Raw genomic sequence first — 17,683 nt, 5'->3', positions numbered from 1 at the left:
CATATCTTAAGCCTGGAAAAATATAGTGAAATGAGCATATGAGATAGATTTTAGTGTGCACTGCATGGCAAGCAAGAAAACCCTCCATAATGTTTTACTGCAAGAACGTGGCGAATGGGGTATTTTAATTTTACCCTTTCTTCAGTTGCTTGAGCTGAGCATGTTTTTTTTTGTTCTTAGTTATGCTGCTGTAAGCTAATAAGGAGCTATAAATGAAGTCCTATTTTAATTACTAGTCTGTAATTACATTATATAACCACATAATAAACAAAATTGTGATGAAGCCATCAGCTCCAGCAACACATTAGGGTCAGGTGTGTGCAGTCAAGTTTAAATTACTATACGTCAAAAGCCAATTTCAGGATCAAGGTGCTAAATGTTCGGGCGGATATAATATTGATGAGACGAGCCAGAATGTCTAATTAGAAACAAATTATCAGAAATATTTAATTGATTGGTAGTGAATTAGTGTACATCGTTTTTCACATTAATGCATTTTAATGTTCCCACTTTTACATCAACATTGAAGCCCCAGAAATGCACAGAGTTGCCAAATATTATAGCTGCAAACCGGCAGACTACCTGAGATGTAGAAATAGTGTCCATCTGTCGTTCCCCCCGCTCATTAAGTGAGGGCTTCACGAGCGAGTAGAAGATGACACGACCAATGCTAAGGTTGAGGCCCATACCAATAGCATCAGTGGCAACAAGCACTTTGCATGGATGAGAAGGGTCATTGAACTTTTGTGCTTGGGCCAGCTTGGTGCCAGGTGGCAGTCCACCGTAGATGACTGCACATTCCAGACCTTGCCGTTCAATTTGTAGGCTCACTTGGTAGATGTCGCTCTTATTAAAGCACACAACACAATCACCTGGCTGTATCTTTTCCAAGCTTTCTGCAAAATAATAAAAAAAAAACATGCGGAAGTCTTCTGCAATATGCTCCAACTTCAACAGTAATAGCAAGAAGAAAAACAGCTCAAGCACAGAAACTGTGAACCATGCTGCCGTCCCTGAAAAAGTGATGAGAAGTTGTCAAAGAATGTTGATGACAATGTCTGGACAAGAGAACCTGCCATTGTCAAAGCATACAATACAGACCCCTTGGACAAACTATTAGCTCCTGCAACATTGCCGGTTCAACAACTTTTCATCCCTTCAAACCCACGTTATCTAACAAACTTCTGTATTGCTCGGATTCGCTGAAGAGTAGGCTTGCGCGGATATTCAAGTGCTCTGAATATTTGAATGAATATTACAGTATTTGAATTCACTTCAATTCGAATTTAAATTATTTAAAATTTCGAAGTATTTGAGATGAACAGATAGACATATATTAGCCCGCATATAATCTTTGTAAAGGTGGTTTTATTTCAGTGAAGCAGTGCTAAGCCATGAAAGCAACCTGTTCAAATGTATTAGTCAGCATATTACTCCCTTCAATAGTGACTTCACAGCAGTAAAGGATTGATAAGCCATGAAAACACCTACCCAAGAGAAATCAGACTGCCGCGAAGTCCGACTTCAAGATTTAACTATTTTGTTACCACGCATATTCAAATCGATCACCGGTGATCGACACTTTAAATGGTCAATTTTGGCATGTTGAATTTGTTTCTGGTGCACTCAGTACTTTCTAGTAGGTAGTTCAGCCACTTGACTTTCGGAATCAACTTGAATTGGCTCAGATTGGCAACATGGCGATTTTTTACAAATTTTTGTGCGAACCAATGTGCATGTGTTGTTGAGAAAATGCACTTGGCTGGCAAACTTGACAGAAGTGCGTACCCCTCATGATTTCGCAACTGTAATGTCAAAGTTCTGTAATTAAAAGAGCCTTTGCAAGTCAAATATTACATTAAGGTGTCAGCTTTGCAATCTGACAGTATCTAACAGTAATAATTGCCAGGAAGTTTGTGCTAGCTCTTCAACAGAGAGCTGTTGCTAGGAGTGAGGGAAAATATATTAAAAAAAAAATATTCTTGAAGGCCCGCTGCATGTATATCATGTGGAGGTGGCCTTCTCAGCCAGTTTCCAGCAGCTTTGGTTTCACTTGCATCAGTATATCAGACACAGGACCGCATCTAGTCTCACTAGTCACTCCTATGGTGTCATCACAAGCGCATGGGTGTGCACCTGCACTGCAAAAAGAAAAAAACATGTGCCGCTCGAAACTGTCTTGCAACCGCACATGAAGTGAATGAGGATGAGCTTAGAGTCTGAGGAGGCCAGCACTTCAGCCTCAAATTTTATGGCGACAATGTCTTGCGACAGCCTGAGACATCCACAGCCATTTGTAGGTTTGTTTTGTTTACGGCCTCAAACTGTCTCCTCCGCTGCAAATGCGTAGCTGATCACCTTTGTGCACAGTCTTATAGCTACTTTGGTTATGTGCGAGGCTCACACATCGCTGGGGCGCGGTGTGCTGGCGCCGGCTGCGGAGCTTTTCCTCTCGACAAGAAGGAGACCGGAGTAGATCTTGGCCCCGACCAAGGAGCAGCGCGAAATGTTTTAGGACTGCACACGATATTGTTCTTTTTTTGAATACAATGTGCAAAGTGTAAAGAATAACCCTTGGATTCATATGTTCGAACGCCAACCTATGCAGAGTGAAGTGACTCATGGATAGAGGAGACGCTAGACGAAAAAGCGAAGTTCTTCACACGTCTGATTTATAGAAAGAATGTTCACATCACAGGCATCCATCTATACTGAAACAGCTGCATGCTGTTATCACACACACAAAAAAAAGAACTACTGAGAAAAGTGTAAGGGCTCACTCGTGTTTCACGAAAAACCAAGCAATGCTTCACTGCATGGCACGAGCAACGAAGCAGCAGTTTGGTTCTGATTACCAGCTGGAAACCAGAAATTTCCCACTTTTCACAATTTTATTCCTTTTAAAGTACTTTTGTTGTCCGAAAACATCATTTTTCGGAAAGAGTATTTCACTGAGGAAAATTAGGTCAGCTACAATGCGTGCTAGAATACTTTTCAAACTGGCAAAAAAAATTTTCCCAGACATATGAAAAATAGCCATTTTCAAGCAGTAACGAAAGAGTTAAATGAACACACTACCCTCCCATCGATTCATCATTTTTTTAAGTTAGGAAAGTCGTTATACAGGCTTACATGCTCTAAGTATAGTAAAGTTTAAAACATAACTCATTTTACAGGTTATCATTTGCATTCCTCGAAAGTCAAATCCTGCTACTATTCAAAGTTGTTCCCACTTTCTTTGGAACCCCGTCCCTGGGCCACGGACATAAAGGCAAGACATGTGCACAGGCCTTGTTTAAATTTTTAAAAAATATTGTGCAGAATATCTAGGTCATGACAAATATGCCCATTTTCCTTTATAGTATGCAATACATAGTAATCGAATTTGATTCAAAATTTTTCGACCAAAATCACTATTCGCTTTGAACCTGAAGTTAACTATTCGCACAAGCCTAGTGAAGAGTGATCTAAATGAAAAATGCTATGTGCTGCAGAGAATGAACAGAACAAGAACAACAAATTTAGTGTGGCCCTTTGAAGCTGTCAACCTGAATGTCCTACTGTGATTAGTGAAACTTTAGAACTACACCAGCAATGGCAAGTACCACTTGCAAAATTACTATTAACGCAGTTTTATATTGCAATGCTACATTTGGGTGACCAGGGAATCAGAATATGTGCCTTCACATTAATTCTTTGAAGTCTGAAACCATTCTCTCACCTTCCATCTATTCTTACCTGAAAATAAAACACTCAAAACTCAAGTAAAAAAAGTTCTTCCATAGATGGCGCATAATGCACTTGTCCAGCAGCGCCTGACCACAAAACCCTGCAGCCATGTCTTGTTGTCGAGCAGCAGTTAACAACGGGCCATAAAGAGTTAGAAAAAGCCGAGCGAAACTTTAAAAATGTAACTTGCCTTCACTTGACAAGGCTTTCATAAGCATACAAGCTAGAAATTACTGAAGGCCACAACCCTTATAACCACATTTAGCTGACCTCTATTTGTAAAACCTTGCCAGAAAGAAAAAAAAAATCACAACTGGTCAAGCTGCCAAATACTATATAAAATGCACATTTGAACACACTGTGGCTGCACGACCAAACCTGATTGATTGATTGATATGTGGGGTTTAACGTCCCAAAACCACTATATGATTATGAGAGACGCCGTAGTGGAGGGCTCCGGATATTTAGACCACCTGGGGTTCTTTACCGTGCACCCAAATCTGAGCACACGGGCCTACAACATTTCCGCCTCCATCGGAAATGCAGCCGCCGCAGCCGGGATTCGAACCCGCGCCCTGCGGGTTGCACGACCAAACCTATGAAAAATGAAAACCTATACCAAATCTATGAAAAATGTTCATAATGTGCACCTAAATCTAATGTACAACTCATTTGGCAACACAAGTCCGCATGCCTTCCATTCTGGTAAGTAAAAGTAACATGCATCCTACAGAGTTTATGCAAGTGAATGTAAAATTATTTATACTTTGTGTTCATTGTTAATCTCAGCTCTTCATCACTGTGTAAGGATTAATATTTATTTCTGTTAAATGCCCCGAAACCACAATATGATTATGAAGGACTCCATAGTGAAGGGCTCCGGAAATATTGAACATCTAGTATTCTTTAACATGCACCTCAATCTAAGTACACAGGTGTCAAGCATTTTGCTTCCCTCCGAAATGCAGCTTCCATGGCCGGGAATTGATCCAGCAACCTCACTGTCCAAGAACAATGCATCAGCCTCCTTGCAGCCTATCATGTTTCATAGTCCGCGTTTCCTAACCTGCTCGGCTAACATCGCAAATGGGTGCCCCCTGCCCAGACTAACCACTATGACAATTCATCATGTGAGGCATATACGTCTCCGAAAATATGTGAGGAAAAAAGTTTATAAAAATAAAAATCAACCCTCAAATGTATAAGGGGGCACATTGGTCTTTGGGACACAAAAGTGACAAAAAAATTCATTTTTTAAAATTGACATATTTGGTTTCTGCAAGTTTTTTCTATCTCTCAACAGATTTTCACACACCAGGAAGTGGTAATTTTTTGTATTGTCATTCTAACTGTCCAGATTCTTGGTGCTGTTAACATGCAGAACCTGGACTAAATGGGGAACCGACTTTGAGGCTTCTTTATAATTTGCCAGCACCTGTATTAGTAGCTCTGCTATGAATTTATGAGCACCTTTATGAGGATTGCAAAACATGTGCACCATCATTGCTGCTTTTTGATGAAGCTGTGTGTTTTTAGTTTATTCCATTTTTCTCAAAAAGGCAAATTTATGACTTCAATTTTGAGGCCCCATTATCTCTGCAGCTAGGGCAGGTACAAGAATGATTCTTTTTGCAATGGAAACATGTATGTGTGTAGAATGCAAGTATGGGAGCAGAATTTAGAGAACAAGCATTTCTAATTAATTACTCATCAAAATTATAACACAATTTCAATTGCTTTTAAAAATGAATAGTTCATTTTGCTGTAAAGTAACCAAGAAGGCCTAAAAACAAAAAAACTCTTGCATACTTTCAATATATAGGTAGTCTATGTTGGCATGTCTTAAATATAACTGTTAATTGAGCACTTTTTTTTTTATGGTGGCGTTAAACAATAGGGGGTGAACTTAATTTATCTCAGGAACAAGATGAGTTACAGGAAAACTAATTAAATATTTGAAATCAGCAGAAAAAACCACATATTTCTGTGCAGTTTGATCAAGATCACAGAAGAAATAAAAAAAAAATGACTAAGACCAGTCTGCCCCCTTAAATATGCACTAACCAGTTTACACAGTGCAATCAACATGAATGTATTATAAGTGACAGGTGTTTCTGCCCCATGAAAGAAAAGGCTTACAGTTTCGAACATTTGCTCGTCTAACATACTGAGTGCTCTTACGGTGGCTTTTGGCGTGAAATAAACATGAGAGATGGACAAGCACTTGTCCGTCCAACAAGTCACTCTATTCAGTGCTCATGCCTCCTAAGCATCCACAGGCCAATGTCAAATATTAAATACTGTATGAGATGGTGGCATTATCTGTGTGGTTTTCTTTTTTAATGCTGCATGATGCATCAACACTCCATCACATTTTTGTGCACCAGTTCCCACACTTCAACCACATTGCAATGATTGCAAAACAAAAACAAGGGGTCAAAGGTGAACATTCGGCAGAAGTCTGCCCGGTCAGGATAGAAACTAGAGGAATGAAAAAACTTCAACCAAAATATATATTGTGAGCGCTGACTATGTACTTCATCTTCATCTGTATGACCAAACCATTGTAGTGATCATCATCGTATGTCACGCGGACTGGCTCGCTGGCTCGTCACGAATACAGCACAATATTAAAAAAAATGGGACATTTTGAAGCCAAACAGGCTTCTTCTTTAAGAGGGAAGGCCCGAGATGTTCGGCGCTGATATATTTAGCATAGCTATTATATGTCCTGACATGTATGCGAACATCTCGGCCCTTCTTACCCTTGAAGAAGCCGGCTCAGCTTAGAAACGTCAGGATTTTTCCTTGAGGCCAACTCCAGCAATTTTTGGAGGTCGATGGATCTCAATGAAATTCACTGGGTATGTTCATTTGCACATTTGCAACATTCATGCCAAACTGCAGGCTTGAGAGTTTTGCAGATTCTTTTCAAATGATTTATAGCTTGCCTCAAAATGCGAACCTCGCATGCCAGAATTATTGGAAACATTCTTTGTGTGAGGTTCATTTTTACATGGCGGAAGTGATGGAACTACTGTGCACTGCAGCATCTGCTTGTCTGCTATGGATTGTGTAGGTTAGGCCGGCGCTTCCTTGATTGATAGTGCGATTCACTTTTCCATGTTGGTGTGCGTGCGATAGATGGCAAATGGTGTTGTGTTGCGTCGCACACACAAGCCATCATATATTCATCATAACAGCGTAAGCATTTTAGCCAATCACCGCAGGCACAAACTTGTACGGCCTAGACAAGTAGTGCCATCTGGCGGCGTCATGGGTAACCAGGCACATTCGGACAAAGTATTACGTCATATGTAAAAGCGTACTCTGTTAGATTTCTGTTTCAGTATTGCAGTTTTTTGCTAATTAAATTTTTTTTTTTCAAATTTGTTGTGCAATTGAGCGATTGGACTTGTGACAAGAGTGTCTCAAGAACATAAAAGCACCATTACTCTGACATGGTAAAAAAATTGCCGGAGTCGGCCTTTACATATATTTTAGTTAGAGTTTTCTCATTGCTTCGAAAAAAAGGGGATTTACCTCTGCTGTTGGGAAATAAGCACATGCTGGATATATTTTGCAAGTATGATAAGACACCCTTCAAGATTGTAACAGGGATCTTGACAATGCATAAGAACCTACTCAAGTAGCTTTTAGCCCAATATGATCATCGATCCCTCATGTATGTAACACAGGAAATTAAGTCATTTGACTGATTGATTGAGTGCTTTAATTCAGGGTACAACTTTTAGACGACGTCAATCAGTAAACTATTTCTCATGCATAACTTTGTACACAGTTCGCATACATGTCACGATATGTTCCCACTTCGCCATTGTTTTGTCACTATGCTTTGCTTAAAGTGAATGAAGTCTATATTTTTCATCTTTTGCAGCATAATAAAGTTAATCATTTACATAATCAAAGCAATATTTTGACTAATGATACATACCATTTTCGAAAACAAAGCCTGTGGTTCCCTAAGACGCATACTAACTATGGCAAACAAAAATTAACATATCAGGTCACTGTGTCTATGAATAAATGTCTATAAATATTAATTTATGTTTCAATAAAAATATTGAAGAAGAAAACAAAGAAATATTTACTCGACTCTGGTCTCTGTTAGATATAACATTTTCACTGCTATATGCTTAAGAACAATTAATTTTCTTGTACTTGCAAGTGTAGCTAATTTATCTATTTACCGTAATTACTCGAATCTAATGCGCACCTTTTTTCCGGTTAAGCGAGTTCATAAATCGCATGCACGTTAGAATCAAGTACAAAAAAAAGAATACGGTCATTCTATTGCCATCAGCATTTCCAAAATGGCCACCCCCTACGTGCGTCGGCATGGCGCGTCGCCCATTTCTGCCCATGTGTTTCCCATGTGCGGCACTTCGTACGTGTGCTGAGGAGTTCGTCATCTTGTAGTGCATTAGCATCGACGGCATGGAAGGGCCGACTACAAAAACTCGAGTGCACCACGATGCCACTTTTAAAAGAAAAGTCATCGCGTGTGCAGAAACGGATGGAAACTGGGCCGCATCGCAGTCATTCGGAGTTCCCGAAACGTGCGTGCGGGACGGGCGGAAACAAAAGCAGAAGATTGTCACCAGCAAAGCTTCACGCAAAGGCTTCAGTGGACCACAGCAGGGTCGGTTTCCGCAAATTGAAGAGCTGCTCGCCGAGTATGTGCTTGAGCAGCTAGCGGCACAGTGGCCCGCGACGACAGAACTCTCCAAGTGCGGGCTATGCAGTTAGCCTTAGAAAAAGGGCTAATGCGGAGCCAGTTTAAAGCGAGCAGGTGCTGGCTAACTAACTTCATGAAGAGGAAAGGCTTTTCCCTCCGAAGGTGAACAGGCATATGCGAAAAGTTTTGCGGAGAGGTACGATGAAAAGCTTCACAGTTTTCACAGGTTCGTCCTAAACTTGTGGCACAACAACGGCTACCTGCTTGGGCAAATCAGGAATGCCGATCAGACGCCTCTTTACTTCGACATGCCTGGCACTACAACCATGGAGAAGAAGGTGGCGAAGCAAGTTCGCGTGCTGACATCGGTCCACGGTAAAACTACAGTGACGGCAATGCTCTGTTACACGTCAGATGGGCACAAGCTTCCCCCGTACCTTATATTTAAATGGAAGACGCTCCCGAAAGGAGTAGTTTTTTCTAGTGGTGTGATCGTGCGGGCCGGCGAGAAAAATGGGTGCGCGTTGCAATCGATGTCTTACTTTTTTTTTTTTTTTTGTCGTAGAAATCGGGTGCGCGCTACAATTGAGGGTGCGATAGAATCGAGTAAATACGATATTATGTCATGTATGTAGTTATAATGTTTTGTTAACTGTCGCCAGACTGTACAATGCAGCTGAGGCCTTTGTCAGGCACCCCAGCCTTTAGTCCCGGCTTCCTTCTTTGTATGGAAAAAAAATAAACTTCACTGCACTTCACTTCATAAAATAGCTATTCTAAATATATTCCAATAATAGGTGCTTAACATACTTGACAGGTACTTACCAAGTGCCCTGTTTTCAATTGTTAGCTGCGTCAAGCGCTTGTACTTCCGAACCTATAAAAATAGAGCATAATAAACAGACAGGAGTGATTCCTGGACATTCAACATTCCATGTCAACAATGAGACTGTAATATAGTGCACAGCTCTTGATTGCCTTTGCTCACCTGTGCTTCTGGTGCACTTACAGCAAGTACCCCCACGAGCTAAAGTATATAGAACACAGGCACGCGTGCTACAATCATCATCAGTTCTGTCTAGTGGCGAGCCATCTTATGTTGAGTTCACTGCTCAGAAGGAATTGCAGTAAAAAGCGTTACACTGATGGCATTTCTCAGAGAAAGGCTCCTAACACCAGATTGCTCACTACTAGAGTGCTGAAATAGCAAAAGTACACAGATGACAACGATCCACTAATTTTGCTCACAAGTGTACATGAGGATTTGTCCTTAGGTTCAACAATAGTATGAGATAGTAATTAATCACCCTTTTGCATGGCTTTCTATCTTTTTGTCCCCACACACAATGAAAGCTGCACAGGGGGGAGTGGCAAAGCACCGAGCAAAGGTTATAATGCACTGTGGCCTAGGACACTCCTCTTGTTTTGGTTTCTTTGAACATCATCACTGCTCATTACAGCTCAGGCATGCCTCGTGATCTCTAGAAAGATTCATGTAGCTAGGGTAGCCTTGAGTGACACACACAAGGAACTATATCGAGAGCTTGGCTTCGAACTAGCAAAAAGGCTTACTGTAGCTTGTCGAGGCATGCAGTGGCACACTGCAGTGGCTTGTGTAGCTACACTCTGCAGCAGGAGCAGCAACATGCATGTGTATAGCGGAGCATCCGGTAATTACATGACAGGGGCAGGGTGCAAGTTCGCACTTCTGCATTGTGGTTTGGCCGAGCTACGTGAGAATGCAGCATGGGCTAGCCTTGTCCTGCACCAGCTCGACCACAAGATAGTATTAGCCAAATACAGAGGCTGTATATATATATATATATATATAGACGAAGGCTGGTCCACCAGCTAAAAACGTTAAGTAAAGACGCCTCCACGAAAGTTTCGTCATCTCTTTCTTGCATATATATATATATATATATTGAAGTTGTTCCAGTTAGCTCAATGTGGAGCCATGTCTGCAAAGGCACAGTTTGCAAGACGCGTAAAAGTGAGCTAACATGATTTGGCAAGTGTACATGTGGTTTATTTAGAAGTTGAAAAAAATGCATTAGCAAGCGCTGTCACAGTGGGCTTAAAACAAGACAAGTGGTTCACTCAGACACATAGTCCGTAAAAAAGTATTCATGTAGTATGCCTTGTGCTGCAAAACATGAATGTAGGAGAAAGTTTTTCACCATTTCCATGAGATCATAAAACTCCCTACTGCATGCAGTGCAATTATTCTTTTGCTTAAGTGTTCATAAAGGCCTCATCTATACATTGGAAATGTTTTACTAATATGTCACAAGTGTGTTTTTGCATGCTCTATAATACTACATACATCTTGAGTTAAAATATGGAGCAAGTACACTCAACACACAATTTCGGTAATGTTAGTAATATTAATTTTCATTAATATAAGCCACCAGAGTTTTCTACAAAGGAAATTATCACTAAGAAAACTCTGGCATTTCAATTAATGCCTGCTATCAGAACAATAGGCAGCACATTTTCAATCTCCGTGTTCCTGATTTCAGATATTTCTATGCAATAGTTAAGTACTTTTTACCTTTTTAAATATCGAAGGGCTCATAGTTTAGCTGACAGCAAAGCACTTTCATACCCCTGTCAAGCGGTCAAGTGCAGTTAGAGAGAGTGCATTTCGGTGCTTTGAGAGACACTTAAAGGGGCCCTGGAATACATTTTCAAGTAATCATCAAATGGCATCATTAAATAAGTCAACTGTCACAAAACTTTTTGAAATCTGTCAAAAATGAGCAGAGTTATTTATGTATTTATCTATTTATAAATACTGCAATCCTATTCAGGAATTTTTGCAGTGTGGAGTAACAAGATAACAAGATCATAAAAGCAAACATAAAAAGAAAGCCAGTACGTAATTTGAAAAGTTCAGAAAATGTCTGAAAGCAAAAACGATGAACTTAACATTCCGCCATACAAAACTAACGAAACGTATAAGGGGTTACAGAGAATTGGACTATCAATTTATGCAATCTTGTTAAGAGATGGAAGAAAATTAAGCTAAAGAAGATTGCAAAAGTTTGGCATTGATTAGTTTATTTCAGTCTTTTAAAGTTTACAGAAAGAATACTTCAAACAATTGTTACGGGTTACAAAGGGCATTATTGTGACTCATGCCTTTGTCGTGTAGCGTGTCCAGATTAAAATGTAAGGATTTTGCAAGATCTGCCTTCTAGTGTTCTTTTACCAGCCGATATATAAATTTTAGTGTGTTTAAGCGGTTCCTTTAAGTTAGTGTTAATAAATTAGTCTGTGTTATAAGTTCTGTAATCGAGGTTCGTCCAAGTTACCGAGATTCATCACACCTTTCAAGGGAATTTTCTCTATTTAATGGTGCTGAGTCGATTCAGGTGCCGAGTTGCTATTTAATGGCTTGAAGCAGGGAAAGAGTTTGAAACATAGAACCCAGGATGAACCAAAGCCGAAAGTTTGAGCCATACCCTATGTGCACATGGTCGCGCTCCGCTTGAAAAGAATCGTCGAAAAAATGGTTGAGGGTTGTTTTTACAGCAAGAATTAAGCTAGGGTCCCTTCGTAAGAGAGTGAATTCCAAAGGCACTTTAAGCGTTAGGTGCAATAAGAACCATGCAAAAAAGTTTGTAGATTGCATTATAGGTGTTGCGTACAGCCTTTCTTTATCATGTGGTCGATGCTACATTGACTAGACATACCGCGCCTGAATAAACACCTCAGGGAGCACGCAAATCTCATGCGCGGATCTGAGGGCAGCCGCTTGGCTAGTCACTGTGCCAAGTGATGGTGTACCACCACCCGTTTGATGATTGTCAAGTAATGTTAAGATATGGCAACAAGAGGGCATGCAAAATATACAAGGCTTTTTTCATTTCCAAGACTAGAACAGAGTGTGTGTGCCTCATCTGTCAACCTGTTAAACAAGGAATACCGGTATTCTTTGAGCAGAAGCGTCATTTTAATATGTGGATAAGCTTTCTTGCACATGTGTCGTTTTCTCTTTCCCATTGTTGCTTTATCTCCTTGCCCGTTCGAATGTGTATATATATATTCCCGCCATCTCAGCAATAAACTGGTTGCAAATGTGCCCTGCTCTGTAATATCCAATTTTGTCTGAAATGCATTTTTAAAAGGGTTTTCCTTCTAGAGTGCCCAAGTACCCTCTAAGAGTTCTTGTAGAAAACATTATGCTCTTGAATGTCCATATCTGCTACACCTGAAAGGCCAGACTGGCCACTAAAGCACATATGCTGTCACACTCTCACCAAAAGATGAAGGTGTAGACAAAATAACTGCAGGTCATATTAGCTTATACAGTATGGAACTCCGATTATATGACTGTCAAGGGACCACACAAAACTGTCATATGATCCGGGCGTCGTATAACCGACAAGACAAAACAAGAGTACAGGCAGTGACGCTCAGTCTTAAACAAAAAATGAGCACAGACAGCCAACCTTGTGCTTCTCCAAGGAAGGTAGACTAAATTATTCTTGACAATAGCAGCATTATTTAGTTAAACTAGGTGCAAGCAAAATCTTTATTCTCAACTTTAAAAAAACTGGATCCTACATACATCTTTCTCCCAATAAACTGGATCAGAAAATTGCCTGCACCTGAAAATAAAACCGAAACTGCACAGCCTTCCATAAGAAGACTTAGACACAGTGTCATCACCATCACAGAATGGCGATGAACTACGAGTTCATGAGGTTGCTTAGAATGCCTTTGTGCTAGACTGAGCTGTGCACACTGTAATTTGTTGCCTTGTGAAGTGCAATTAGTGATATCCTGCTGTTATAATGAACGTTGACATCAAGTCAAAGTTATTTTGCACAGTGAAAATAGTTGCATCGCGCCCTTTTGTGTGCTCAAGCTTGTGACTGCGAGTGCCACAAACCATGGCAGGAGATCAGCTGTATGTAGAGCAGGAAAAGTTTCCACAGACTGAAAGCATGAAAACATGCATCAGAATCTCAGGAATAAGTTTTTCGGCCAGCTGAAGCTATTCTGAACAGAGCTTCTCTTGGTAACAACGCTGCGTGCGCCCACCATTGAGGCGCATTCGGTAGTACATAAACTGCCAGGAGAATAAACTTTCCATTCTAAGAAGACATCCTGTCTCAATCTCTGCTTTAATAATCATGAACCAAGGAGAACGCAAGTTAATATTTTGCAGTCGTGACTATTTGGATACCTATTGATGTGAGTGAAGGATTTTTTTTGAAAGACGGAATCGTAAAGTCATTGTAAGATGTGGGGTCGGCGTAAAACTGTGCCATATAACCAAGGTTTTTAATACAGTATCATAACAAAAATTTTGCCGGGACCAAACCGATCCATCGTATAAAGAGGGTCACTGCGAAACCAAGAGATGTGCAGCCAATTTTTGTACGATTTGTGCAAAAAAGTTTTCTTACTGTTTAACAATTGCAGACATTTCAAGACCTTCATGCCCATAAAAATAGTAAGCTCCACACAGCATGCTCACAATATTTTGTGGGCATTGCATCAAAATGTTGTAAAGCTCAGTTTTGGTACTGCAAAAATAAGACTGCCAGGTGAAGTAGGCATACTGACGTAATATGATGGCCTGTGAATCTTCTTTTGGCATGCTAAATTTAGCAGACAATTTCAGAGGGCTAATCCAGATTTTTTGCAGTGCAGCACCTTATGAAGGTGAATAGTGGTGATGATTACCATTACTACTGCCTACACAATGCTCAGTCCCAAATAAAAAAAAGAGAAAAGCCAATGAAGCGTGAACAAGCACAAAATTTTAAAGATGTTTCTCTGAAAATAAGTATAAAAATAAGCACCTCATATATGAAATGAGCAGACATAGACAAATGAAGAGAAAAATTAGGCCAGAGTTCTGTTCCTATCCCTCTCTATTTTATGTACTTGCGATGTCACAACTAACCCTAAAAAATGCGTTATATACCCAAAAAGAGACAGACTGCCTTTTAGTAACTGCCTTAATGATACAAAAGAAAGACACAAAAACGCCTCTGCCTGTACTGCATGTAGAACTGAAGCATTGGTGGTTTTAGAACGAAATTCTTACTGCATGGCAAGTAGTACAGTGCTCAGCCTTCATCTTCATTCATGAACAGCGTGAATGATTGTACGTCCCAGGAACCTTGTGACAGGTGCATCGCATCCTCAAAATTCGTCTTCAAACCCCATCTTGGCAGAGGCACTAGCAAGCATAGACCCAATTTCTCAGAAAGACGTGCTACTTTCTTACTGTTTAGCATATGTATGAATATTGTCCTTAACAAGCAGAGTTTTACACATCCGCAATTCTTGATTTTCTTCTTTCTCCTGTCCATTATGCAGTGTCATGATCCAATATTTACAGACACTCCTATAGAGCCTCCTATAGAGCTAAGTTCATTAAAGCTAGTAGTATTTTCACTCATAATATGCATACTTTTCTCTTCTTTATCCCGTTCTCTTTTCCCGCTGTCATAAACTTCTCAATTCAGACAAATATCAAGCTTTCATACCATCTCTTTCTACGGGAAAAGTTGAAAACGACGACTACAGTTACCTCCAACTCTTCTCCGAGCGACGACAGCAGGTTGCGCACAAGTCCTACAGCAGCAGCTTCACCACACAGGTGAAGCTCCTTGGCTGCCAGCCCCAGGAGAGCTCGAGTCCAAGCCCATCCTCGCTGAGGGTCACGCATCATCTGAATCTCATCGATTACAGCCACGTCATCTGCAGAAATCCAGGGTGTAAACTCATTTTGAAGCCCTTCCCTTGCCAACAGAGAACACTTTTGAGCTCCTAGAGCAAACAAACACAGTCGTGGCATACTGAAAAATTTCTGTAGGAGCTTGCTCCTTCTGCTTGCGGCTTGTCCTATGTCGGCGCCATGTACACCAGTGTTGCTTGTGCACTTCGGGGTTGCGCTCAAGGTCACCTCTCCAGTGATTCCAACAATGCTCACTAAACGGCGCGTCACCCCCCAAGGCTTCAGTTTTTAATGGCCTGCACGCTCGCCTCCCTGAAGTGGATATCAAAGAAAGGGAAGTGAAAGAAAAGTGTATCGTGGTAACTGTCTCTCTCTGAGGAGGCCACCTCAAGAATGCCACATGGGGGATGGGCAGTGGGGGAGAGAAAAGAATGTGAAAGACAGAGGAAAAGAGGAGGGTGTCGGTGGTGTTTGGCCTGGCCGCGCGCGAACATGCGCCACTTTACAAGGCGTCGGTCTTCCGGTGATTATAAGAATGCTTACTAAATGGCATGTCGTCGCTCACGGTGGCGCACACCACTTTTGGAACGTCTGCTTCTTTTCTTTTCACTGGGAGCTCATGCAATGACCACACTCGGTCACCGCTTGGCCGCATGTACAACCCACAAGACAAGAAAGCAGCGTGGTGGGCTCATCATGAAGACCTTGCGGTGACAGCCCAGAAGGCCGAAGCGAAGAAGGCTCGCTCGCAGGTTAACCTGGAGCTGTGGGTTGTGCATATTGTCACGGAGTCGTGACGTGACCGAAGACAGGAGACCGTGTTCGGATTTAACTGTTTATTTGGCCGAACCTGTGCCCAGTAAACGGAAAGCCTGATTACAGCAGCAGTCTTTCACAGATAGCAGCCTCGGACTGATAGCGGCGAACGGAGCGTCGGCCTTCGTTCAACAACTGACAAGCGGTGAAGCGCGTTGGTATTTATACTCTTGCCATCGAATGTTCTAGCGTTATCGCTGGCGGTGGCGTAGGTTCCAGAACAATCTGTACCGTTCGCACAGTGGGCGTGATCTTATCCAAATGATCTACTACAGTCCGGAACCTTCTCGAAAACGGCAGGCGCGGTTTGCGCTGAGAATCGTGTGGTGTTTTGGGACGATAACGAAAACTTGGGAAATGGAACGTGGCATTGCCCCCCTCTGAAAAAAGGCATCGTCCCGATGCTTTACCTAAAAATGAAGGTACAATAATAATGCAAGAAAGTACAATGAATAAATTACGGTAAAAAATAATACCAAAAAACACTGTTTTAGTTTGTTAACGCGCATGAAACGGCTTGAGGCGCGCGACATGCACGACTTCAGGTCGCGATCGGCGTCGTTGAGAGTTCGTGATGCCGTCGGGGACAACCTCGTAATCAAGTGGGCCGAGACGTCGAACCACCCTGTACGGTCCGAAGTAGCGTCGCAGAAGCGTTTCACTTAGTCCACGTCGGCGTATCGGCGTCCACACACAAACACGTTCACCGGGCTGGTATTCCACGAAGCGTCGTCGAAGGTTGTAACGGTGGCTGTCTGTCGTCTGTTGATTCTTGATACGGAGACGCGCAAGTTGTCGGGCTTCTTCGGCACGTTGAAGGTATTCGCTCACATCGAGGCTTTCTTCGTCGGTGACGTTGGATAACATGGCATCGAGCGTCGTTGCCGGGCTCCTTCCGCAGACCAATTTGTATGGAGATATCTGCGTCGTCTCCTGCACCGCCGTGTTGTATGTGAAGGTCACATACGGAAGAATGGCGTCCCACGTCTTGTGTTCGACATCGACGTACATTGACAGCATGTCGGCGATCATCTTGCGTACCACCCACAGGCCGTTGGTCTGTGGGTGGTACGCTGTCGTCCGGCGGTGGTTTGTTTGGCTGTATGCCAAGATCGCTTGAGTTAAGTCGGCAGTGAATGCCATTCCTCTGTCGGTGATAAGGACCTCTCGTGCTCAAATCTCGTGCAAAATCTCGTGCAAAACGTTCAAATCTCGTGCAAAACGTGATGTGACCCTAAAGAAAGCGAAGAAGACGCGGCTCACTAACTTGCAGATTGGGCTTAACAGCCCAAATGCCATTTTCGTTAATGAGCATTTGTGCCCTGCGCTAAAATCGCTTCTTGGCAGGGCTATCAGACGCAAGCATGAACACAAGTGGAAGTCTGTGTGGACATTCGGTGGCAGGATATTTGCGAGGCAGTCTGACGACGCTGCAGTGTTTCAGATCGCGGACGAGGCTGACCTTGATAAAATTCACTAGTTTGAGGGTTACATATGTTCGTTGCTATTCAATAACCAAAAACTTGTCAAGATGGATTACCACGAATTTGCCCTGCCACGTCATATTACTCCAGTCAGCAAAAATCTTTTTTCTGTTCTGCACATAAATACATGCTCGGCTGCTTCTAAGCACGAAGAAATATGTGATTTTGTCACTGAATTTAGTTTGAAATTTTCTGCCATACTGCTCACAGAAACATGGTACAATGATGGATGTACCACTCTAAGCTTACCCG

At 41.8% G+C, this 17,683-nt stretch overlaps 1 protein-coding gene across 1 annotated transcript in view; it reads right to left on the bottom strand.

The window, feature by feature from the left end:
• Positions 1-17,683, bottom strand: part of Suv3 (Suv3 RNA helicase) — a 70,602-nt gene that overhangs the window by 26,912 nt on the left and 26,007 nt on the right. Inside the window, exons 7-9 of the mRNA XM_037426662.2 lie at positions 14,985-15,154; positions 9,254-9,305; positions 583-896 (exon numbers count right to left, since the gene is read on the bottom strand). Of these exons, the coding sequence (XP_037282559.2) occupies positions 583-896; positions 9,254-9,305; positions 14,985-15,154 (536 nt within the window). The remainder of the gene's footprint in view (positions 1-582; positions 897-9,253; positions 9,306-14,984; positions 15,155-17,683) is intronic.

Source organism: Rhipicephalus microplus, chromosome X (assembly GCF_043290135.1).
Source record: "Rhipicephalus microplus isolate Deutch F79 chromosome X, USDA_Rmic, whole genome shotgun sequence".
Classification (NCBI taxonomy): Eukaryota; Metazoa; Arthropoda; class Arachnida; order Ixodida; family Ixodidae; genus Rhipicephalus; species Rhipicephalus microplus.
Note: the sequence above shows the minus strand (reverse complement) of the source record. Positions and strands in the feature narration are given on the sequence as shown.